The 26,268-nt window shown below is 34.6% G+C and overlaps 1 protein-coding gene across 1 annotated transcript in view; it reads left to right on the top strand.

The window, feature by feature from the left end:
• AGPS (alkylglycerone phosphate synthase) overlaps positions 1 to 26,268 on the top strand; it is a 143,602-nt gene that overhangs the window by 55,418 nt on the left and 61,916 nt on the right. The window contains exons 8-10 of the mRNA XM_047873320.1: positions 447 to 527; positions 15,021 to 15,146; positions 17,844 to 17,952. Coding sequence (XP_047729276.1) covers positions 447 to 527; positions 15,021 to 15,146; positions 17,844 to 17,952 — 316 coding nt within the window. The remainder of the gene's footprint in view (positions 1 to 446; positions 528 to 15,020; positions 15,147 to 17,843; positions 17,953 to 26,268) is intronic.

Genomic DNA, 26,268 nt, shown 5'->3' with positions numbered 1-26,268 from the left:
TGCTCAAACCCACAACCCCAAGATCAAGAGCTGTACACTTCACAAACTATTCCAGCCAGGTGCCCCCATATGCTAAGCTTTTATGCGCAGCATCTCATTTAATCCTTACACCAACCTTATGAGTAGTATTACTATTCACACTGTACAATGAGGAAGCACTAAAAATAGACAGTTAAATAATTTGCGTAAGGTAAGTACAGTTTAATTCAAATTGATAATGAATAAAGACAGAGTCTATCTTTTAAACCAACTGTTGTGCAATATACTGCCTAAGTTTCTATGTCTGTCATGTTTTATAGTCTGGGATAAATGGAATTTTGTAGTGAGGGTAACCCTACTTGCTTATTTTCTGTCTTGTAACTTGCTACCTTGAATTAGGAAGCTGTATTTCCTGAGAAAATGTCAATAGTTCATAGAGATGAGAATTTTTTCTTCATTTGCAACAGAATCGAATCCTCTGGGTTGATGAGAACAATCTGACAGCTCATGTAGAGGCTGGTATAACAGGACAGGATTTGGAAAGACAGGTATGTTACTTTCTTTAATTAACATTTTCAAAATTGCTGTATGTCCTCTCTATGAATGGAGTACCTTTCATAGTACATTCACTGGGCAAATTTGTTCAGCTTTTATTGTGGGTCAGGCATTGAGCTAGATACTGAGGATACAGTAGTGAATAAGACACCATCCCTTACCTTTGGAAAGCTTACATTACAATAGAAAATTAGATAGACACTTATGATTCAGAATGAGAATTGCAAGGTGAAGGCTGAATGCAGGGTATTGTGGCTCATATGGGGTTAGGAGGGAAGGAACTGGACAAAGAAGGTATTGCAGAGAATGCAGCTTTTAAAATGAGACTTCAGGATAAGTGAAAGCAAAAAAGTTAATGGGAGTGAAGGGCAGCTGTTGCTCTTGGGGACCTGCAGACAGCTGAGTGTGGCTGAGGTCTAGTGTGTGTGTGGGAGAACACACATTCTACATGTTGGGTGGGTGTATGTATAGCAGTGGTAGAGGATGAAGCCAGGAAAACATGAAGAGATCAGACTATAAAGGAGCCTTATAAAGCCCCTTCTAGAAGTGTGAACTTTACCTCTGTATTCAGGTAGTTCTGGCTAGCTCCTGTGTGGAGGATAGATGGAGGGGCACATGAAGGTGGGTAAGAGGCTCTGGCATAATTCAGGCAAGAACTGATAGTGACAATAAAAGAGTAGAAATGGAGCAAAGTGAAACATATTGGACATAGAATTCTCAGAAGTTGATGATAAATTGGATCAACTGGGTAGATGTTGGTATTTGCTATTAATTGAACTTTTCAGTGCCTAATTTCATTGAAAACTGCCCATCTCATGAATTAGTCAAACTCTTGGAGACCTTGTAACACTTTTTGGTATCCTGATGAATTTTTGGAAAGCTTGAGGTTCCTTTCATGGATTCTAAGCATGTAATTATTAAAATGTATTGATTTTCAACCTCCACAAACATGGTCAGGATGACTATAACTCAGCTGTTGTAAATAAAAATCAGAAAGTTTAATTTGTTGTTAATAATACTGACCACTTTGTTCTACTTGAGTTACAGAGACTCCTCCCTTCTACATTTTAATGGGACATGGAGATGAGATGGTTGTCGATCTTTTTTTAATTGTCTTTTTCCTTATTTCTTGGTAAAAAGTTGAATGAAATTGGTATGCCACTGACCATTCCTGGATGAAAGGCTTTGAAAAAAATATTAGATTATTATCTTTATTTTTGATTTAATGAACTAAGAACTGGATGAAATTGAACATATTGGTTGAGGCAGTGTTAAAGATCTTCAATAAGTCAAGGTTTTATAGAAGTCAAAGTAATTACCTTTGTTAATTACTATAGTTTATAATATAATGAACTTAATACACACACACACACACAATGAACTTAAGTGGGGCAGAATAATAGTATTTAATGAAAAAAAACCTGTAAAAAGTCCTGTATTAGTCTTCCATTATGTCTGAATGAGGCCCTAGCAACACAGCAATTTTTTTATAACAAAAAGTGGCCTTTCATGTCTCTAATTTTATGTCTTTGATTATAGCATTTGATGTAGTATTTTAACCTTTCCAAGTTTTTTTTTTAAAGGTTAGAATTAAAATTCAACGAACATATTTCCTTGAAATTTAAATGACATTTTCCTAGACTAGGAACTTCTGATATTTTACCTACTAGTTCATTTCCCTAAATGCCAATATAGAACTTTCTTTTTTGCCTCCAGTAGACTGTAATGTAGTTTCTATAGCTGTTTCAATCCCAGTTCAAGTTTTTCCTCATTAAACTTCTGTACCCTTCAGTTTCTTAATCAGCTGAGGTAACCAGCTTAAAACATCCTGCTTTTTCCTTCTAGAAATTCTTAAATGACACAAATGTATTAGCTGGGTAGCACAGGTTTTAATCTCTTCAGTTTATAGATTTACACTGATTTTAATATATATAAAATTTAAGAGAGGTCATTATTATTTCAATTGTGGATTTGGGAATTTGTTTCTAGGCTTATTAAAGTTTTGGCTACTGTATTTTATTAGTTAATAGTCTGGGGATGTGTGACTTATGTTTTTACTCCCAAGGACTCGTTTCCCTGTGCCTTAGTTTCTTTATCTATGAAATAGAGGTAATAATTCCTACTTTATATATATTTTAGGAAGAAATAAGTTAATCATGTAAAGTGCTTAGAACTTTTATTCATTTCACTAATTTTTATTGAGCACTATCTGTACTTCATTGAAGCACAGCTGACTTTAAATATTCCTTTTATGTGCCAAAGACTTCTATATTTATAACATCATCTTAGAATTCTTTCTTGAACTCTATAGAGACTTATATTTTCAGTTGCCCTGTTGATGTCTCCACTTTGCATATATAATAGACATTTTAAACTCAATATTTTAAAAATTGAATTTCCGTTTTCCCTTCACAATTTGCTTATTCTTTATCCTCATTCTCAGTTGATGGGAATTCAGTTCTTGTGCAGCTTGGGGCAATATCCTTGGAGTCATTTGTTCTTGTTTCACTTTATAATAATTTCACTGAGGTATAACTGGCATACAATAAATTCCACTTATTTAAAATTTACAACTTGAGGGGCGCCTGGGTGGTGCAGTCGGTTAAGCGTCCGACTTCAGCCAGGTCACGATCTCGCGGTCCATGAGTTCGAGCCCCGCGTCGGGCTCTGGGCTGATGGCTCAGAGCCTGGAGCCTGTTTCCGATTCTGTGTCTCCCTCTCTCTCTGCCCCTCCCCCGTTCATGCTCTGTCTCTCTCTGTCCCAAAAATAAATAAACGTTGAAAAAAAAATTTTTTTTAATAAAAATAAAAATAAATAAAATTTACAACTTGATATGTTTTGGTACACAAGTATAACCATGAAACCATCACCACAATCAAGATAATGAACACATGTACCAAACCTAAAGATTTACTCTTGCTTCTTTATAATCCTCTCTATCCCAGTCTTAACCCCACCCCTGGCAGTCATTGATCTGCTTTCTATCACTGTAGATTTGTTCAAATGTGCTACAGTTGTACTAAATCTAATCATGCACTCTTTTTGAGGGTAGATTGAGGGTATGACTTCTTTCGCTAGGCATAATTGAGATTAATGAATATTGTTGCATGTATCAATTAGTTTATTCCTTTTTATTGCTCAGTAGTATTCCATCATATAGATATACGACTATTTATCCATTCACTTATTGTTGAATATTTGGATTATTTCCAGTTTGAGGCTGTTACAAATAAAGCTGCTATGAACATTCATGTGCAAATCCTTGTATTGACATATACTTTCATTTCTCTTGGGTAAAAATCAAAAAATGAAATGGCTAAATCAAATGGTAGGTACATATTTACATTTTTGAAAAACTACCAAACATGTTCCCAGAGTGCATCATTTTATATTCCTACTAGCACTGTGTAAGAGTTCCAATTTCTCTACATCTTCTCCAATATTTGTTAATGTTTTAGGCATTCTAGTAGATGTGTTACAGTATCTCATTGTGGTTTTAATTTGTATTTTTCTAGTTAGTAGTGATGTTGAACATCTTTTCAAGTGCTATTTGCCATCCATATATCTTCTCTGGTGAGGTGTCTGTTCAAGTTATTTGCCCAATTTTTAAATTGGGTTGTTTATTTTCTTATTGTTGAGTTTTGAGAATTCTTTACATATTCTGGATATACGTCCTTTTGCAGGTATATACTTCAGAAATATTTTCTCCCAGTCTGTGGCTTGTCTTTTCATTCTCTTGACAGAGTCTTTTGAAGAAAAGATGTTTTTTATTTTGATGAGTTTCAAAACATATTTAAGTTTTTACTTTATATATCATGCTGTTGCTGTCATGCTTTGCTTTAGCTTAGGATACAAAGATTTTCTCCCATTTAAGTTTCATAGTTTTTATTTTACATTCAAGTTTCTGATGAGTTTTGAAGGTTTTTGAGTTAATGTTTATGTATGGTGCAAAGGATGGATTGAAGTTCTTTTTTTTTTTTTTTGCATATGGCTATCCAGTATTTTCAGCACCATTTGTTGAAAAGATTACCCTTTTTTCATTTGACTTAGCACCATCATAAAAAGTTTATTGTCCATATATGTGTGCATCCTGGGCTCTATTTTGTTTCATTGATCTTTTGTATATCTTTATGCCAGTACCAGATAGTTTGGATCACTGCAGCTGTATCATAAATCTTTTTCAAAGTTGTTTTGGCTATTTTAGGTTATTTGTATTTCCCTATGAAATTTATAATCACCTGTGAACTTTTTTTTAAACAAAAAAAGCCTGTTGAGATTTGATTGAGATTGCATTGACTCTTTGTCAATTTGGGGAGAACTGACCTCTTAATAATATCGATTCTTTTGACCCAGGAACATGGTATGTCCCTAGTTTTTTTTATGTCTATAATTTCTCTTAGTAGTATCTTGTGTTTTTTTTGTAAAATCCTTCATGTTTTTTAAAATAAGCTTTATCCCTAAGTATTATATATATTTTTGATGCTATAGTAAATGGTATTTAAAAAATTTGGCGTGGGGGGGACACTTGGGTGGCTCTGTTGGTTAAGCGTTTGACTCTCGGTTTTCAAGCTCAGGTCACTATCTTGCAGCTTAATGGGTTCAAATCCTACATTAGGCTCTGTGCTGGCAGTGTGGAGCCTGCTTGGGATATTCTGTCTCTCTCTCTCTCTCTCTCTCTCTCTTCTCCCCCCCACCTCCCGTTGCTCTCTCTGCCCCTTTCCCACTCGTGCTCTCTGTCTCTCTCAAAATAAATGAATAAACCTAAAAAAAATTTTTTTCAGTTTCTGAATGTTCTTTATTAATATGTGTAAATACATTTGAGAGTCTAGAGATTACTAAAAAAGTACACAAGAAAAAAGTGTAGAAATACAATTGATTTTTGTGTACAGATCTTATATCTAACAACCTTGCTAAATTCATGAATTCTAAAAGTTTTCTTATAGCTCCTATTGGATTTTCTATATATATGATCATGTCCTTTCTTAATAAAGACAGTTTTACTTCTTTCCTTCCAATCTGTATGCCTTTATTCCCTTTTCTCACCTGATTGTGGTGGTTTGTGCTTAATACAATGTTGAAAAGAAGTGAAAGTGGACATCCTTGCATTATTCCTGATTTAGGAGAAATGCATTTAGTCCTTTACCATTAAGTGTGATGTTAACTATAGGTTGTTGTTGTTGCTTTGGTTTTGTAGATACCCTTTATCAAGTTGAGGAAGTTTTTTCTGTTTTAGTTTTCAGAGTTTTTATTAGGAATGGATTTTGTATTTTGTTGAATTCTTTTTTGTGTGTTAGGGGGGAAGATAAGGTAATTTGAGGCCATTCCTCTTTTTAAATAAAGCTGATTTTCATTACTTTAAATTTCCCCCAACTACTGCTGTAGTAGTATTCTACAAATTTTGATATGTCTATTCATTTTCATTCATTTCAAAGTACTGTATTTTTCTACTTCCTTTTTGATTTTTTTCTTTGACCATTGGATACTTACAAGTTGTTTAATTTCTAATTATTGGGGGGATTTTTCCAGGCATCTTTCTGTTACTGATTTCCATGTTAATATCATTGTGTTCAGAAAACATTTATATGATACGAATCTTTTCAACTTAATTGGTATTTCTTTTATGGCCCACAGTAAGGTCTGTCTTAAGAATGTTCTATCTATACTTGAAAAGAATTTGTCTTCTGATGCTATTGGTTGAGAGTAGTCTACAATTGTTGATTAGGTCAAATTGATTTACAGTGTTGTTTAGGTCTTCTATATTTTTTCTTATTTTCTGTCTACTTGTTCTATCATTTATTGAGAGAGGAGAATTAACCTATCACCTATCATTGTAGACCTGTCTTTTTTTTTTCCTTGCAGTTCTGTCAGTTTTCTTCTTTTCATCTTGATTAATGAACCATTTTCTTTCCTCTGAAATCTGCTTCATCTAATATTAAAATAGCCATTCCAGTTTTCTTTTGATGGTTGTTAACTTGGGATATCTTTTCCTTTTTCCATTCTTTTAACTGATTTTTATTTTTATACTTAAAAATTTTCTTGTAGACACCATAAAATTGGGTCTTTTCCTTTTTATCTAACCTGACAGTCTCTACCTTTAATTGGGATATTTAGACTATTTACCTTCAATGTAGTTTATTGACGTGGTTCAGTTTAAATTGTCATTTTGGTATTTGTTTTCTGTATTTTCCATCTGTTTTTTTTTCTTTTCCACTTTTACTAACTTTTTGGATTAAACATGTTTTTTGATACCATTTTATCTGTTTTGTTTCTTTATTAGCTATAACGTTTTGTTTTGTTTTATTGTAAAGGTTGTTTTAGGGTTTATAGTATATGTCTTTAATTTAAAACAGTCTATCTTCAAGTGATAATATAACATCCCACTTCAGAGTTTAGTAGAAGAACCTTACAGTATTATATTCATTTTCCCTTCATCTACTTTGTGCTATTGTTGTCATATATTCTGCTTTTACATATGGTATAAAGCCTACAATATATTATTACTACTTTTGTTGAAATAATCAATTATCTTCTTTTAAAGATATTTAAATAACAAAAGAAAATATCTTATATATTTATCCATCTAGTTACCCTTTCCAATGTTTTTAATTCCATTTGATGTTATTTTCCTTCTGCTTGAAGGACTTCTTTTATTATTTTTTGTGACAGCATTGTATTTATCTTTAAGTAAGCTCTACATGCAACATGGGTCTTAAGCTTGTGACCCTGAGATCAAGAGTTGCATGCTCTACTGACTAAGCCAGCCAAGCGCTCCCTTCTTTTATTATTTATTATTTTTATTTTTTTAATGTTTATTTATTTGGGGGGGGGGGGAGGAGGAGTAGAGAGAGAGGGAAACACAGGATCTGAAGCAGTCTCCAGGCTCTGAACTGTCAGCACAGAGCCCAACGCGGGGCTTGAAGCCACAGACCACGAGATCATGACCTGAGCCAAAGTCGGACATAAACTGATTGAGCCACCCAGGCGCCCCTCTATTTTTATTGTTTTAAGTTTGTTTTAATTCCAGTATAGTTAATATGCAGTGTTATATTAGTTTCAGAGATGCAGTACAGTGATTCAGCAGTTCTGTACATTAATCAGTGCTCATCATGATAAGAGTACTCTCAATACTCTTTACCTGTTTTCACCCATTCCCTCACCAACCTCTCCTCTGGTAACCATTAGTTTGTTCTCTATAGTTAAGAATCTGTTTTTTGGTTCATTTCTGTTTTTCTTTGTTCCTTTGTTTTCTTTCTTAAATTTGAAGGATTTCTTTTAAATATTTTTAGTGTGAGTCTGCTGTTCATGAATTCTTTCTACTTTTGTTTGCTAAAAATCTTCATTTCATTTTTTTAACACTTTATGGTTTTTTAGAGAAGTTTTAGGTTTACAACAAAATTGAGAAGAAAGTACAGAGGTTTCCATATGTACCCTGTCCCCACACGTAACATAGCCTTCCCTATTATCAACATCATTCACCAGAATGGTGGGGTTTTTTGTTTGTTTGTTTTACCAAGGATGAACCTATGTTGGCACATCATAATTACCTAAAGCTCATAGTTTATCTTAGAGTTCACTTTTGTGTTGTATATTCTATAGGTTTGGACAAATATATAATGACATAAGTATCCAACATTATAATATTATATAGAATATTTTCACTACCCTAAAAATCCTCAACTCATCTCTCTCCCTCCTACTCCTGGCAACTTCTGACCTTTCTATTATCTTCATAGTTTTGCTTTTTCCAGAATGTCTTATAGGTGGAATCATAGAGTATGTAGCCTTTTTAGATTGGCTGCCTTAATTTAGTAATAATTCATTTAAGGTTCCTTCATGTCTTTTCATGGCTTGATAGCTCATTTCTTTTTAGCACTGAATAATTTCCGTTGTCTGGATTTACCATAGCTTATTTATCTGTTTACCTACTGAAGGACATCTTGGTTGCTTCCAAGTTTTGGCAATTTGTGAATAAGCTGCTATAAACATTTGTGTGCAGGTTTTTATGTGGACATAAGTTTTCAACTCCTTTGAGTAAATACCAAAGTGGAGAATTTCTGGATGGTAAGAGTATGTTTAGTTTTGTAAGAAACCACCAGACAGTCTTCCATAGAGGCTCTGTGCCATTTTGCATTCCCACCACCATTATATGAGAGTTCCTGTTGCTCCATGTCCTCATCAGCATTTAGTGTTGTCAGTGTTCTGGATTTTGGCCGTTCATATAGGTGATATCTTGTTGTTTTAATTTTTGTTTCCCTGATGATATATGATGTGAAGCATCTTTTCTTATGGCTTATTTTCTATCTTTGGTGAGGTCTGTTAAGATCTTTGGCCCATTTTTAAATTGGATTGTTTTCTTATTGTTGAGTTTTAAGAGTTCTTTGTATTATTTGAGATAACCATCTTCTATCAGGTGGGTTTATTATTTTTATCTTTGGCCATTTTTTTTTCCAAGCTTGTGGTTTGTTTTATAATTTCCTTATATTATTTTTGCAGAGCAGACATTTTTAATTTTAATGAAGTCTCGGGGCGCCTGGGTGGAGCAGTCGGTTAAGCGTCCGACTTCAGCCAGGTCACGATGTCGCGGTCCGTGAGTTCGAGCCCCGCGTCAGGCTCTGGGCTGATGGCTCAGAGCTGGGAGCCTGTTTCCGATTCTGTGTCTCCCTCTCTCTCTGCCCCTCCCCCGTTCATGCTGTGTCTCTCTCTGTCCCCCAAAAAATAAATAAACATTGAAAAAAAAATTAATTTTAATGAAGTCTAGCTTATCAGTTATTTCTTTCACGGATTGTGTCTTTGGTGTTGTATCTAAACATCGTATCCAAGTTCATTGCACTTTTCTTCTTTGTTATCTTTTGGGAGTTTTATAATTTTGCATTTTACATTAGATCCATAATCCACTTGAATTCATTTTTGTAATGGATGTTTTTAGATTCATTTCTTTTTTTGCATGTGGATGTTTAGTTGTTTTAGCAATATTTATTGAAAGGCTATTTTGTTCCATTGTATTCCTTTGCTCTTTTTTTTATTAAAAAAATTTTTTTTAATGTTTTTATTTATTTTTGAGAGAGGGAGAGAGCATGAAGCAGAGGAGGGGCAGAGAGAGAGACACACAGAATCTGAAGCAAGCTCCAGGCTCTGAGCTGTCAGCACAGAGCCCAATGCGGGGCTCGAACTCATGAACCGTGAGATCATGACCTGAGCCGAAGTCAGACGCTCAACTGATTGAGCCACCCAGACACCCCTTGTCTTTGCTCTTTTATCTAAGATCAGTTAAGTATATCTCTGGGCTCTCTGTTCTGTTCCATTGATCTATTTTTTGGTTCTTTCCCAAAACCACATTGTTTTGATTCCTTAGTTTTGTAGTAACTCTTGAAGTTGGGCAGTGTCAGTCTACTTCCTGGCTCTTAGTTCTCCTTCAAATTGTGTTGGCTATTCTGGGCTTTTTTGCCTTTCTATATAGACTTTAGGATTAGTTTGTCAATATCTATAAATAACTTGGGATTTTGGTTGGGATTGTTACACTGAATCTATAGATCAATTTGGGAAGAACTTACATCTTGATAATGTTGAATCTTCCATGAATATGAAATATCTCTTCATTTATTTAAACCTTTGATTTTATTCATCAGAGTTTTCATCATAGATCTTGTACACATCTGTTAGATTTATACCTAAGTATTTCATTTTGGGGGCTCTAATATAAATGGTATTATGTTTTAAATTTTAAATTCCACTTGTTCCTTGTTGGTATATAGGAAAGCAATTGAATTTTGTGTATAAATCATGTATCCTGTAATCTTGCTTTAATTGCTTATTAGTTCGAGGTCACCACCTGTGTTTTCAAAGATATTTTAACTGAGTGTAGAATTGTAAGTTGACAGTGTTTTTCCTTCAGTAATATAAAGATGTTGCTTTGCTCTTGTCTCACTTTACTGTTTCTGACAAGAAATTAGATGTTACCCTTATCTTTGTTCATATGTACATTCTGTGTTTTTTTCCTCTGGTTGCTTTTAAGATTTTCTTATTTCTTGTTTGAATATTTTGATTGTGATGGACTTGGTGTAGTTTTTTGTGTGTTTCTTATATTGAAGATTTGTTGAGCTTCCTTTATTTTTTGGTTTATAGTTTTCATCACATTTGGAAAATTTTTGGCTATTATTTATTTCTTCAAATATCTGTCCCTCCCTCCCTAACCTGACCTTTAGGGACTGTTTACTCATGCATTAGGCTGTTTGAAGTTCCACAGCTCACTGCTGCTCTTTTCAGTTTTTTCTTTAGTTTCTTTTGCTATGTCTTAGAGTTCACTAATCTTTTATTTGCTGAGTATATTTTACTCTTAACCCCATCAAGTGTATTTTTTTTTCTTTTATCTCCAACATTGTATTTTTTACTTTTTTTAGATGTTTAATTTGGGTCTTTCTGTGTTTTCTGTGTCGACTCTTTGAACATATGGAATACAGTTAAATAACTATTCTGATGTCCTGGTCAGCTAATTATAACGTCTCTGTTAGTTCTAGGTTGGTTTTGATTATTCACCTCATAATGATTATTTCCCTCATTATAGGTTGTGTTTTCCTGCTTCTTTGTATGCTTAGTAATTTTTTTATTAAGTACCAGACATCATGAATATTATCTTACTAGGTCTTAGATATTTTTCAATTCTATAAAAAGTATTTTTTAGCTTTTTTCTGGGATGTAGTTATTTGGAAATAGTTTGATCCTTTAGTTATTGCTTCTATGATCTTTTAGGTGGATTCAGAGAAGTGCTCAATCTGAGACTAATCATTCCTCATTAGTGAGGAATGACCATCCTGGGTGTTCTACCTCATGTTCTGTGAAGGAAAAGTATTCCAAGTCAGGCTGGTGGGAACAGGTTTCTGGCCCTGTATGAGTCCTGGTACTTTTCTGTAATCAGTTTGGATTATTTTTTCCTCGGGTCCTGGGTAGTTTCCTCACTTGTATGTGCTTTTCATTGCTCTGCTGACTACTTGAGGGGGACCATCTGCCAGTCTCCAGGGTTCTCTCTCTGTGCTGCTCTCTTCTCTTTGGTACTTTGTCTTGTGAATTCTAATGCTTTGGTTTTCCACAACTCCAAACTCCCATCTCCTCACCTCACAGTGTTTTCCAGAGTTGTGCCTGGATTCCCTTTCTCTGCATTGCAGCCAGGAGTTAAGCCAGGGACAGTCATAGTGTTCATTTCCTTTATTTGCTTTCTCATAAGCAGTCCTTTGTTACCTCATGTCCAGTGTTTAAAGACTTTTGTTTGGGGTTTTTTGTTTTTTTCATGTGAGAGGGTAAATCTAGTTCCTTTTTGCTTCAACTTGGGTAGAGGCAGATGTCCCTGCTGTACTTTTAGTTTTTTCATTACACTTCTAATTGTTCTGTCTTAATTTAATTATGTTTCTTGTTAACTTCAGTCCCTTCTTTGTATAATAACAAGCTCTACAATCTAGGATTTGCTCTTGGTAATATTTCTGAGGCTTAGAGCATAAGGAGTCAGTAAATATTTGTTGTCTTAATATTGAATGGGGTACAGAAGTAAGATAATATTCTTATTCCTTTTTATGGCATACAGATGGAGAGGAGAGGTGATTTTGTTTAAAAGGGATATTTGGTTAACTGTATGAGTTAAATCTGTAAATCTTTCTTCAGATTTTTCTTAGCAGCTAATGGCATTAACAAAGACATAGCAAAGGCACAGACTTTTAAAAGAAGTGGCTGAATGTATATGATCAGAGATACCATTAATTAAGCACTTAACTATATGCCAAAAATTGTTTCTTATTAGTGTACTGTAGCATGCAAATTTTCTGGGAAGCATAATAATAAATGACAAGTTTCAAATTCAGCTTCTTAACCATTCACTTATTCACTTACCTAGTAGGCAGGTTGTTAGGTTTTAAAGAAGTAGATTTAAAATGGTGTGCTGGGTAGAGCTCCCTGAGCATAGAGACAGTCTTTTTTCTCCCTCCCTCCCTCCCTCCCTCCCTTTCTTTCTTTCTTTCTTTCTTTAATCCTCATTTCATAGCTTTACATGACTTTATAATTGGAGAAGGTAATGAACTAGCCTACCAGACATAAGAGGCATATTATTACATCTAATATTGATGTACTTACAGAAGCAGTATAGATTTAATTTGCTTTGGTGTAGGTAACATGGAGATTTTTGTCATGAGAATATGTGAAAGCTCTCTGTTTAGTGCTTAGGGCATCTAAGGGCTCTATTGCCGGAGTCCAGCTCCAGCAGGTTCCCGAAGGATGAACGGCGTTGGCGAAAAAGTGAAAATAAAACAAAACAAAAATAAAAGTGGACACAGACAACAGCAGTGTGTTGTTTATGAAAGCAGGCCACTTTGTTGTGGCAAACGTGGCATTATATTTGTTAGCAATTTCTTTGTAGCATGCGCCATCTATGTTTTCTAGCATTATCTAATTCTAAAAATGTTCCTATGTATAATCACCCTTTAAGGAATAACATGGTTATTTTCTCATAACATTCCCTCCTGCCCTTTGCTTATTGATTAATTTCTTACTTTATTTTCATTATGTATCTATGTTTATCTATAATCTGTAGAGCATTTGTTTTGCTGTTTTCATGAAAGGTCATCTATCTCTCAACACCTCAAGTGGAACAGTTACAGGACATGACCTCTTAGTTATTTTCCTGAACCACTTGTGGTTTGAGGAACAAGTGTTCGCCTCGGTCCAAGTGTGAGGAGGAGGCCAAGAGGGCGTTAGGAACCCATGCCTTATGCATTCTCAGAGAGACAATGCACCTAGGAACTAATGAACCGTTCTGTACTTTAACCGACTAGGTTCAGTCATCATCTGGAATGCCTCCTGGGGGCCAAGTGGGCCTAGGGGTTGGAGTATCTTGTGCCCACAGATTCACTCCTTAGTTGCTGGAGTGGGGCTTTTAAGTCCATTTATTCCTTCCTTGGCTGGGAAATGTATGGGGCTATCCTTCCTTTAGGTAGAGGAGTCTTTATAGGGGGTGGCAAGGGCTAGATGTAGGGCTGCACAGTTTCCTTGCGGAACCTTATTTCCTTCCCCAATGGTTCTTTTCCCAGGGGGCCTGTTGGGCAGTTCCCCAACAGACAATTCCCCAGGTACTTTTATTAAGGCCAAATTACACAAAAGCAGGAGTACAAGAAGCTTCACTGTCGGTGGGCCGCCCTGCAGTCCCGATCCGTCCACACCCGGGCCCTGCTGTCAGGCTGGTTGGATAGCTCGGCTTCTGGCACTCTATAAATGTTTTTTCTTTTTCTTCTAATTTCAGAAAAATTGAGTACTAATGGTCTTTTTTTTTTTTTTTTTTGAGAGTAAATAGTACAAATATAGATTGGGAACTAGAAAGAAATATAAAATAACAGTCTGATGATCTTCATTTTAAAATTGTTCATTCATGTATTTAAGCTCCTTATTTGTGAGTAGTTAATAACCTCTTAAAATTAAATAAACATTTTGAATATTTAGTGAAAATAATCTATTAACAGTTGATGTCTTTCTAAATCTTTTTTTCCTAGCAAAACAATTAGAAAAGTAAATAATTTGTAACTTACCAGGTTCTCTCACTTTGGATCACAACTTTTACACCATACTTAACAGATACAAACATAGCTGACATATTCTACATCTCTGCATGGCTTACTTGAAAAATAGAAGCAGTTGCTTAACTGGATGACTATCAAAACGGTCAATACAGATTGATGGGCTTGAGTGCAGTAGACAGTGGATGTGCAGATGGTGGTGTCTGTACCATTTGACATGAGATGGCTGAGTCTTTAAAATGATTTCAGTGGAATGGCTTTGGTGGTGTTGCAGTAAAGGGCATCCATTCAACTTCAGGTGCTGTGCAGATGGCAAAGCCAAGCTAATATAGAAAAATGAGAAACAAGTGACTATTTAATGTACAGGAATGCATGATCTGCATCACAAATAAATGATGGTATTACATACAGGAAACCTAGCCAGATGGCTGTACATTAAAACACATGACTCCTTGAGAGAATTAAGTACAGGCAATTTGCTTAGATTTTGTGCAGGCCTGCTGCATATTATATTAGGGTAGGGAGATCAGAAGATGAAGTGCTTTATTTATTGAAAGTGTTTAGGTGAAGTTGGCAGTTATTTAAGCATAATCTGATCTCCATAAGTACTTAAGTTGTGTCTTTGTGGTTAAAAACAAAGTAGGGAGAGTAGTTGGTATTTTAAAATAAAAGGATCTAATGAAGAAGATTGGCTAGCAAACCTGTGGAATTGTCTTTTGGTCCACATTTTTCAGTTTTGTAAGGTTTTCCACTAGGCAAAAGCTTAAAAATTGTTTTGGATGAGCATGACAAAAGTATTTCTTTTTCTATATAGGTTTTAATGAGTCCAAATACCAGTGACAGGTAGACATTTTAAAGTGTGAAGAGTTAATGTGTTGAGTGCTGTGTTAAATGGGATCATTTTCACTAGTAAAATATTACATTTTTTTGTTTTTCAGCTTAAAGAAAGTGGTTATTGTACAGGTCATGAACCGGATTCCCTGGAATTCAGCACTGTGGGAGGATGGGTATCTACTCGGGCATCGGGCATGAAAAAGAATATCTATGGCAATATTGAGGACCTGGTAAATTTTTTTCTGGTTATTATGTAATAATTGATTAGTCTATTATTATAAAGTGATTAAAGGGTTTTTTTTTAGAGTTGGATGGTAGAGCCCTACCAAAAGTATACCCTTTTTGATTATAGTAAAGTTGACTATGTATAATGGAAGCAGTTAAAAGATAAATGTGATCATTATTTATGAGTGCTCCTTTTCAAGTGACTGATATTTAAGCTTTGTAGATGCTTCATAGTATCAGTTGTAAAATGTATAAATATTATTTTATAAGCCTCATGGAGTCTCAGTCTTCAGCTACCAAGGTTTTAGTCTATTTAGGTGATCTCATCACTGCTACTCTTTTTGTGCCTTAGGAGAGTTTATACTTAATTTTCTTAAAAATTGTTTTCTGTATACAATTAAAGAGCCTGATTGAAAATGTCCTAGTAGGTGGCAGTATCACCAATAATGGTTTATGTGCACCCCATTTTATTTAAACTCATCTGGTACCAGTGGTCTTGGAATTAGTGCGATAATAATTTAACTATGGACATCCTGGCTAGGGATTAGGTATCATTTGTTCCATCTGTAGCTTTCCCAGTGAATAGTTGTATGATCTTGTACAAATTGGATCACCTTTCTAAATTTCAGTTTCCTTTTCTGTAAAGTAGAATGACATTCACTGCGCAGAATTATTTTAAGTGTGTATTATAAACACTTAAAATGTTTGCACTACCTTGTTTTTTTTTAATTGAGGATATTTTAGAAATCACTATTTTGTGGGTTTTTTTGCAAATTCAATTTCAGAGGAGAGAATTTAATCCTTTTGCTATTGGATTGTTAAAAACTTTATCATAGTTAAGCAAACATTTAGTACTGCTAAAGCATGTAATTTATTTTAATCCTTTTTTTGAAAATCCTTAAGATCACAAATTATAAGCACATATCCTAATGTGCTTATTTACATGTGTATACCTAGCTTTTAATATAAAAAAGAATGATGCTGTGTTTGATCTAGTCTTTAAACTGTTATCAATATATTAACTTATAAATGAACATAGATGTGCACATCGTTTTTAGAATGCATATAATTCTTTTACCAATAATTCAGAGTTTATTAAAGTAACTCCCTATTAATGAATGTTTAAATTATTCTTGATTTTAAAATTGTAGAAAATAAAGGGGAAAGTATCCTTTTTAGTAATTTCTTTAGTATACATCTTTTTAATCACTTTCTTTGGGCAGGTTCCTAGAGCTTGATTTGTTGCATCAAGATGTTTATGTTTTTGTGTCTTTGGGTCTTTATAGCCAAGTTGCTTCATAGAAATTGTTAATCAACATTCCCACTAGCATTATGAGAATCTTTATTTTACTGGACCTTTTATTTATATTTTTGTCTTTTAATTATTTATTTATTTAATTGCTTCTGAACGTAAACTTTTAAAGTGTGCTTATTGGTGATTTTTAGTTTTTGTTTTGTGAATTATTGATGTCCTCTGCTCAGTTCCTTAAATAATAAATAAGACTATTTTTGTTTATCTGTCAAAAAGGCATTGCAAAAATGTGTTGGATTTTCACTTAACCATTTCCTGATTTGGATCTCAGGAACTATTTTTGAGTGACCCTTCAATATGCTTACTTCTTTAGTGGTGTGAGACCTATACTACACACATATCTCTTTTCTACTCTTTTTTTTTTTTAAATGTTTATTTTTGAGAGGGGGAGAGAGAGACAGAGCATGAGTGGGGGAGGGGCAGAGAAGGGTGAGACACAGATTCTGAAGCAGGCTCCAGACTCTGAGCTGTCCTCACAGAGCCCCATGCAGGGCTTGAACTCATGAACTGTGAGATCATGACCTGAGCCGAAGTCAGATGGTTATCTGACTGTGCCACCCAAGCACCCCTCTTTTCTTCTCTTTAATTCAATCACATCATCTCCCTCTTCATCCCATTTTTGACCTGATCATAATTAATATTTCATTTTTTTCACTCTTTTCTACTAAGTGGGCAAAGCAAATAAGTTGTGGGTGGGAATAAGGCAAGAATAAATTTTTTCTTAGAATTCTAAGCATCTGGATCAGTGCTTGATGTGAATAATAGTGCTTCATAAATACTGTTAAACGAGTGGAGGAATGAACCTGTTAAAATATGACCATTGCTTATTTTTTTCATCCTTTAGTTCTTTAAACCAAACTAAATTTGGTTTAAAGAAAAGTGCTTTTCGGGGCGCCTGGGTGGCTTGGTCGGTTAAGCGTCCGACTTCGGCTCAGGTCATGATCTCACGGTCCGGGAGTTCGAGCCCCGCGTCAGGCTCTGTGCTGACGGCTTAGAGCCTGGAGCCTGTTTCCGATTCTATGTCTCCCCCTCTCTCTGCCCCTCCCCTGTTCATGCTCTGTCTCTCTCTGTCTCAAAAATAAATAAACGTTAAAAAAAATTTTTTTTTAATTAAAAAAAAAAAGTGCTTTTCATTTTTTAAGATGATGAATATACCCAAACCATTAATATTATTAGAATGATTTCCCCCCCTTTTAAAGTTATATAAAACTTATTTTTAGTCTAAGAATTATTAGAAGGTACTAGAATTCTGAAGGGTGTCATCATTTATCACTTAATCCAATGTTTTTAAAAGTAGAGTTTTTTTTAAATATATATGGACGTGTGTATACACACACACACCATTCACTGACAAATATGTAGAATTTATATCGTGCATTGTATTAAACAGGTGGTTCATATAAAAATGGTAACACCTAGAGGTATAATAGAAAAAAGCTGTCAAGGACCTCGTATGTCAACAGGCCCTGATATCCATCACTTCATCATGGGATCTGAAGGTAAATATAACTAAATTTATTATGAAAAAATAGAGGTTAGTGACTAGTTTTGTGAAAATCTGTGATATTGTGATATAAGATCTTTGAAAGAAAGGCATGTTTTATGTATTTAAAGGTGATTTTTTTTTTAGTTTTATTACTTTAATTTAGTACTTCATAGTAGTTTTTATTATGAGAACATCTTATTAAACATCCTTTTACATTTTGGTTTTATGTAGTTTTAGAGATAACTTAGTCTTTTTGGTATTTTATTTTTATTTTAGACATTTCAGTCCATGATTTTAGGAAGAGTAGCTGTTAAGATTTAAAATGTTTGCTTTAAAATTTTATATTATTCTCTATTCTTGTCTGAATTATCAGGGGGGAAGGGACTGAGAAAGTATTGTGTTAGTGTCTTGTCTTTCTGTAGTTGTATCTTTTGTTACTTGCTATTTGATTCTTTGAAGAAGTGGAATTTAAAATTCTGTTGATTTACATATCTTTTAAAACTTGGTTTTTTTGTTTTTTTACTACTTAACTAGTATTCTTTGCTTGGTTACTTAATGCTGGGTGAACTAGAATGTAGTTCTTTATCTTATACAAAACATTTCATTCCTGTACTGATCAGGAAGAAACTAACCTTCCTTCTATATTGCAAACTAACTGTTATGTGGTGAATTTTATGGATAAGATGAACATAGTCTCTATTTTTCAATTTGTAGAATGGTAGAGAGGGATATCCCTTAAATTCGGAGAAATAAGATAAAACTAGTATTTCTAAATTAATGGAAGAACTCATTACTAATTTAGAAGGTGGTACAAGCTAAAAAAGAGATAGACTTTCAAAACATTTAGCTTATTCATGGATACGAGAGCAATTATAATAAACTAAGGTGAAAGGGCATAAATTTCATCTTTTGATAGTAATATCAAGGAGGGAAAAAATTAAACTGTGTCTCAGTGACATGGTAGAGGTCACCAAGATTTGATGACCAGTGGTACAGCTTAGATATTTTTTCATAATAATCAATGATAAACCTTTGTCAAGATGTTTCAACAGTTTACTCTCATTCCTTTTCTGATAAGTATACTCTTCTATGAAACAATAGAACTACATTTTTAATAAAAAATGTTAAATTCTCTTAAAATAATACAATTCTTTGATAAATATTCTACAACTTTTCATACTAACACATCTAAAAGTTAACTAAAATATGTAACTTTTTGCTATCAGGTGTCAAATTGAATAACAAATAGGTATTAAAACTGATAGGTATTTTTAAAAATATATTTTGTATAATTTTTTTTAATGTTTATTTATTTTTTTTTTTAATTTTTTTTTTCAACATTTATTTATTTTTGGGACGGAGAGAGACAGAGCATGAACGGGGGAGGGGCAGAGAGAGAGGGAGACACAGAATCGGAAACAGGCTCCAGGCTCTGAGCCATCAGCCCAGAGCCTGACGCGGGGCTCGAACTCCCGGACCGCGAGATCGTGACCTGGCTGAAGGACGCTTAACCGACTGCGCCACCCAGGCGCCCCTTAATGTTTATTTTTGAGAGAGAGTGAGCTAGAGTGAGCAGGGAGGGACAGAGAAAGAGGGAGAGAGAGAATCCCAAGCGCTGACAGCACAGAGCCCGATGCAGGACTCCATCCCACGAACCATGAGATCATGGTTATTAACCGACTGAGCCATCCAGGCACCAAAAGTGATTGTTATTAATTATACTGTTGATGCAATTGGAGTCAACTTTATACATATATATTATCTTTTCAGGTAACCATATCAAACATTTTGTTTTTCTTCCATCACTTAGTATTTTAAAAATTTTGGTTGCTAGGTATTATGCTGGCACACTAAAGGACACAGGTAATAATTGACCTTTATAATACAGTATGATAAATTGTGTGATAGAAGTAAATATAGGAGAAATATAGACAAAGTTTGCATTGATGGATGCTTAAGAAGACCTCTCCAGAGGGGCCTTACCTAAAGCGGTCCTTGAAGGTTGATAAGGAGTTGAGGGAATAAGGTGGGGAGGGAGTTGCCTACAGAGAGAACTGCATGGCAGACTTAAAAGTGAGAACAAGCTGGGGCGCCTGGGTGGCGCAGTCGGTTAGGCGTCCGACTTCAGCCAGGTCACGATCTCGCAGTCCGTGAGTTCGAGCCCCGCGTCAGGCTCTGGGCTGATGGCTCAGAGCCTGGAGCCTGCTTCCGATTCTGTGTCTCCCTCTCTCTCTGCCCCTCCCCCGTTCATGCTCTGTCTCTCTCTGTCCCAAAAATAAATAAAAAACGTTGAAAAAAAAAAAATAAAATAAAATAAATAAAAAAAAAAAAAGTGAGAACAAGCTATGTCTGCCTTGTGAAGCTGTGAATTTTTCAATATAACTGGAACATAAGATCCAGCTGTAGGGTGGAGTAGGCAGCAGGTCTAGGGGTAAAGTGGTAAAGATTATAGGGTGGCTGGAGAGATAATTTGGTCTTTCATGCCTTTTAAAATAGTTTAAACTGGATCTAAAAGACTGAACTACCTCTCTCAATAGTAAATTATCATATGAATTTAAGGAAGGTAAACTAATAATAAAGTAAGATAAGAAATATGCTAGGGTAAATTACTGTATTTAAATGAGATCTTATTATAAATATACATGTAAAATGCCATACTGATCTAAAAGCATAACATGAAATCTTTCAGATCTGGATTTCAGTCCTGGTTCTACCACTTACATTTCTGTGACTTTGTGTCAGTTAGGTAATTCTTTATGCTAGTGTCCTCAGCTATAAAATGGGGATAATAAAAGAATCCATCTTCATAAGCTTTTTGTGAGGGTTAAATGAGATTATGATAAGCAGTCTCTAAGCATTTAGTAAGTTAAATTTATTACTATTGTTGTTGCTGTGTATTACTTTGGCATCAGTGATCTTTCCAATGTATTTATAGTCCCTAATCTCCATCTCTGTTTGTATGTGGATATAGAGTCATCTTAATATAGGCCAGGAGACAGCATGATTGGGAAAGTAAATTTATGCGAAATCATTTTTTTAAGTTTTATTTATTTATTTATTTATTTATTTTTGAATTTTATCTTTTTAATCTTTTTATTTAAATTCTAGTTAGTTAACATACAGTATAACATTAGTTTCAGGTGTACAATATAGTGATTCAACACTTCTTTGTATCACCCCGTGCTCATCACAAGTTCATATTCTTTTATAATATGTATTTTCATCTACTATTTTGAACTATCTAAATAATAACCTGCTGCCTTAAGCGTGTGATAAGCTTTTCCTCAAGCTTTAGAAACATTTTTTCTTGCTACAGTTAAATCATGTGGTGACAGCCTTGAAAGTATTATCGTTCAAAAATGTATTTTCCTGATCCTACTAAGTTGTACATGTGACTAACCATGTTAAATTTAACGTTTTTGTCTTGTTTTGAGTTATGAATTTTTCATAATGATTTTTTTCAACAAGCAGCTTCTTCCCATTTTAGATGCTAGAATGTGATCAATATAATGAAAGTTATAATAAATAGTCAAAGCATCTGAAGTGCTTTGCATTTTTTTTCTGGTGTATGGAATTTACTAGTAACTTCAAATAGCTTGCTCTTTTATTTGGAAAATGGTTAAAAGTACATTTGTATTTTTTAACCCATGACACACCCTTGTTTTAGCCTTTGCTCTGTGTTGAAATAAGTAAAATGCTTACTATCAGTCCTTTTATGTAATTTTACTAGTCACCTTTTGGTTAAATAAAGCTAACCCTTTACTAGATTCCTCCAGAAGGGCACATTGTGTATCTCGTGAGTTCTAGAATGTTTTAAACTGTTTTCCTCTGACCTGGATACCAGCAGGACAGCTTGGGTGGATATAACATCCATGGGTTGCACTTTCTTTCCTTGTTTCTTAAAAATGCTGCTCCAGTGCTGCCTGGTTTTATATGTTGTTTTAAAGAAATCTAATGCTAGCTCTTTTGCCTTGTAGCTTCTTTCCTTCTTTTTTTTTTTTTTTTTTTTTTTTTTTGCCTGGGTGTCCTGAGGATTTTTTTCTTTATTATTGAAGTTTACTACTTTTATAGATCAGAGTTGATTGTCCTAGGTTGTTTCGTGTGGTACCCATTGGACCCTTTCTGTGTTTATATTTAGGTCTTCTTCTATTTTGGAAAGGTTTTTTTATATTGTAGTGTCAGTGATTAGGGGTTTTCTCCCAGTGTTTTGATTTTTCTTCTTTAGGGATATAAGTTCTATTTCAGCCCCTATTTCTCTGACCTTTTTTTCAACTTTTTATTTCATTTTCTTTCTCTTGGTTATTTTCTTGCTTTTCTTCAATGCCCTTTATTAAGTTTTCATTTGAATCTATTCTCTGTTCTCCTTTGAATATCTTATAACTTAGCCTTCGTTTTTTATATGTTTTGTTGCTGTTGTTGCTGCTGTTCTATTTCTTCCCTGAGATTGGTCATCTTTTGTTTCATTGCTTCTTGCTTTTTGTCCATTTATGTTTTTAGTGTTTGTGTTTTTTTTAAGTATATTATTTTGAGAGAGAGAGCATGCACGTGCACGAGCAGGGGAGGGACAGAGACAGGGAGAGAGAGAATCTCAAACAGGCTCTGCGTCCTCAATGCAGAGCCCAACATGGGGCTTGATCTCATGAACTTTAGATCAAGTCCTGAGCCGAAATCAAGAGTTGGATACTTAACTGACTGAGCCATGTAGGCGCCCCTTTAATGTTGTATTTCTGATTCAAGTATTGTTTTTAATATCCCCAAATGCTTGCTTGACAATACTTAATTCAGTTTGAAATGTTGTTTTACATTTTTTTTTTTTTCTTCAGGATCGTGGTTGGTTTAGGGGAGAGACTTTTTATTAGCAGAAAAGCTTTTATTTATATTTTCTGACTTACTGCAGTAGTTTTTGTGGATTTGGTGTGCTTTTTTTCTGTTGCTATTTATTACTTAAGAAAGGGTTCCTAGTTTGGAAATGTCCTTTTCTGTCACTCCTCCTCTCTTTTGTGCTATTTGTTTTTGGATGGTGGTATTGTTGGTGGGAGAAGGCATGATGGCACGTCTTCTTTCTCTCTTATTTCTTTAGGATCTTTAATTTTTTCTATTATACTTTCCCTTCATTACCTTTTCTCCAAGGAATACCACACTTCTCTGAATATCATGCTCCCCTTGCTTCTCTAAGGCTGCCATTTCTGGTTCCTCCCATTTTCAATCCCCTCTCCATAGCCAGGGCCCGTATAGCATTTTGGCGTTATTGTTGCATTTTTGCTTTCTGTGATTCTGTCTATGCTTTCTTCAGGTCCTCTGATACCCTCTTCCCTTTCTTATGAAATCTTTTAAGCCTCCCATTATTTTCTACCCTTACAAACTTGCAGCAAGTAGAAGGCCGTAAAAGGTCTTTTGGAATTTTTTCGCTTTATTTCTACTTCACAGGTAATGTGAAGGTCAGAGTGTTTTTTGTCTCCTAGTAGTATTGAAGGTTTTATTTCAAGCCATACAGAGAAAGACAGATACCATATGTTTTCACTCTTATGTGGATCCTAAGAAACTTAACAGGAACCCATGGGGGAGGGCAAGGGGAAAAAAAAAGAGAGAGAGAGAGAGAGGTTAGAGTGGGAGAGAGCCAAAGCATAAGAAACTCTTAAAAACTGAGAACAGGGGCGCCTGGGTGGCTCAGTCGGTTAAGCGGCCAACTTCGGCTCAGGTCATGATTTCGCGGTCCATGAGTTCGAGCCCCGCGTCGGGCTCTGTGCTGACAGCTCAGAGCCTGGAGCCTGTTTCAGATTCTGTGTCTCCCTCTCTCAGACCCTCCCCTGTTCATGCTCTCTCTCTCTCTCTCTCTGTCTCAAAAATAAATAAACGTTAAAAAAAAAACAACTGAGAACAAACTGAGGGCTGATGGGGGGTGGGAGGGAGGGGAGGGTGGGTGATGGGTATTGAAGAGGGCATCTTTTGGGATGAGCACTGGGTGTTGTATGGAAACCAATTTGACAATAAATTTCATATATTTAAAAAAAATGATAGCCAAAAAAAAAAAATGAAGGTTTTATTTCAGCATTATTTGTGGTTTTGTTTTACTTGTTGATTTTTATGGGGATTTTTTTGGGGGGGGAGTAGAGAGGGGAGAAGTTTCAGAATCAAATGACTGCCATTTTCTTAGTCCTGAAGTTACCTGAAAGTATATTTTCAAATTACAAAAGATTTTATTTACTTTAAGCAAATACTTGCATTTTATATCAAGTAGCAATTGAAGCTTTTAGTTTTCTTGAGAACAAACATTACATTTGAAAATTATAAAACAGAAGATATTTAAATTTATTGCAACATATTTTGGATAAAAGAGAAAGAAAAGTGAATGATATATAAACCTCTATGATGTCATCTTGCCATGGAGTTATCTATAAGTAATAATACTAAGTAGATATAAAATATGAAGTGTATAAAGTGGTATAATGTACATATAATCAAGTGATAAGTAGTCCAAGTCTTTCATATCACTCCATTGACACTACTCCCAAAACAAAAGAATCAATAAATACAATAAAACAGAACAGAAATGAGCCTTTTGATTAAGTGAATTTAGATATATCCATTTGTGATGGGCTAATTTGAATGTAAATCTGAATGGAAGCTGCCCTCCTTCAAACTGTGTTTGAGACCTAGATGATTTTGCTTTCACAGTGGGACCCCCTGTAGAGCTAATAGCTAGATAGTTGCAGAGACTCACCTTAGGCATTTCACTAACCTTACAATAATGCAAAGTCTCACTTTACTGATTTTCATCTTTTTTAACCTAACTTATAATGTTATGGTGGATTTTACTACTTCAGAGTGCCTGCTCTACTACATACGAGGCAGTACAGGTATATAGGGGTTTAAGGCATAGTCACTTTTCACTGGTACCTTAGAATTTTGATGTAGAATTAGAATTTTAAAGGAAGGTTGCTAATGTAAAGGTATATATATTTTAAAATCAACTTTTTGAATAATTACATGTACAAAATTAAAATATGGACAAATGTACAAAATTCAAAAGGTACTGAAGGATGTACAAGGGAAAATCTGCCTTCTATCCCTGTCTTCCAAGCATCTCCCTTGTTCAGAGTAAACACTTAACTGCTGTGTATCAGTATATATGTGTGCAGTTTTAAAAACACAAACAGGAGTTTACTACTCTTTGCTTTACACTTCATTTTATAAAGCTGAGTCCATGTAAGTATCATTACATTTAGAGCCACTTCATTCTTTTTGACAGCTACTTGAATGTATACCGATGTATTTAACCAGACCCTCATTGATTGGCATTTAAATGGTTTCTGGCTTTTTTTCCTGGGTTATATTTAGGTTATGTTTAGATTATATTCTATAATTCAAAGAAATATTTTCAAATGGCTTCACTTGTCAGATGTTAAGGAAATATTTCACAAAAACCTGGGAACTTGGAGTTTAGTTTTAAATAGATGTTTTCCTGTCTACAGTCAAGGCTTATATTGACCTTTTCCTTAATGAATTTCAATCTGGTGACTGTTGAGTTTCAGCAAGTATTTATTAAATTTTTCTGTAATCTGTGGTCAGATTAAATAGAGGAGATGATTCCTGTGTTTAGGAGTACATGCCTGTCAAATTTCAATTTATTTGTAGAAAGAACTTTTAACATCAGATGTTAGTTCCAAGGCTATAGAAGCTTCTAAAAATGTTGAAAAGAGTTGAAAGAATTACAAATAAGTTTAGTGATGGTGTCACTGTAGTAGTAGGAAGATTAGCAACATTAAAAATTAAAGTAGTACTACTTGTATTGGTAAGAAAGAACAGGTGTGATAGAAAATTCTGTGCTGGTGGATGAGGAGACAGCAAAGTATTAATAGTTTACCTGTCAGCCTTTTGCCTCTTTGGCAAAGGTTTAGAAGTTCTCTTAGACTCTTTCTATAGTCTAAGATATCTAGTTCTTAAAATTTTTCTATTTGTAAAATGCATGATGGTTAGTTCCTTATTTAAGGAAATAACTCTGAAGTTTCATTTGTAATTCATTTGGAGAATTAAGTTATAATGGTTATTTTAAAATAGCTTTATTGAAATACAGTTCACAAACCATAAAATTCACCCATTTTAAAGTGTATCCCTTAGTAGGGATAGTTCCTGAGATTAGTGTTTGAGAGTCTTTTCTGAGCATGATTGGGGTCCTTCCCACTGTTTCTATACAGGCAAATTAACTGGCCTACAGTATTGCCTTTATTTTCAATAAATTAACCTATGTCCTCCCAGTTGCCTTTTACCAAATCCTCCACTGTTTTGAGAGTGTTTTAGGCTTGAACTTCTTCATGCTGTGTTGCAAACA

Source organism: Prionailurus viverrinus, chromosome C1 (assembly GCF_022837055.1).
Source record: "Prionailurus viverrinus isolate Anna chromosome C1, UM_Priviv_1.0, whole genome shotgun sequence".
In the NCBI taxonomy this organism is placed as follows: domain Eukaryota; kingdom Metazoa; phylum Chordata; class Mammalia; order Carnivora; family Felidae; genus Prionailurus; species Prionailurus viverrinus.
This window is presented reverse-complemented; position numbering and strand designations above follow the sequence as displayed.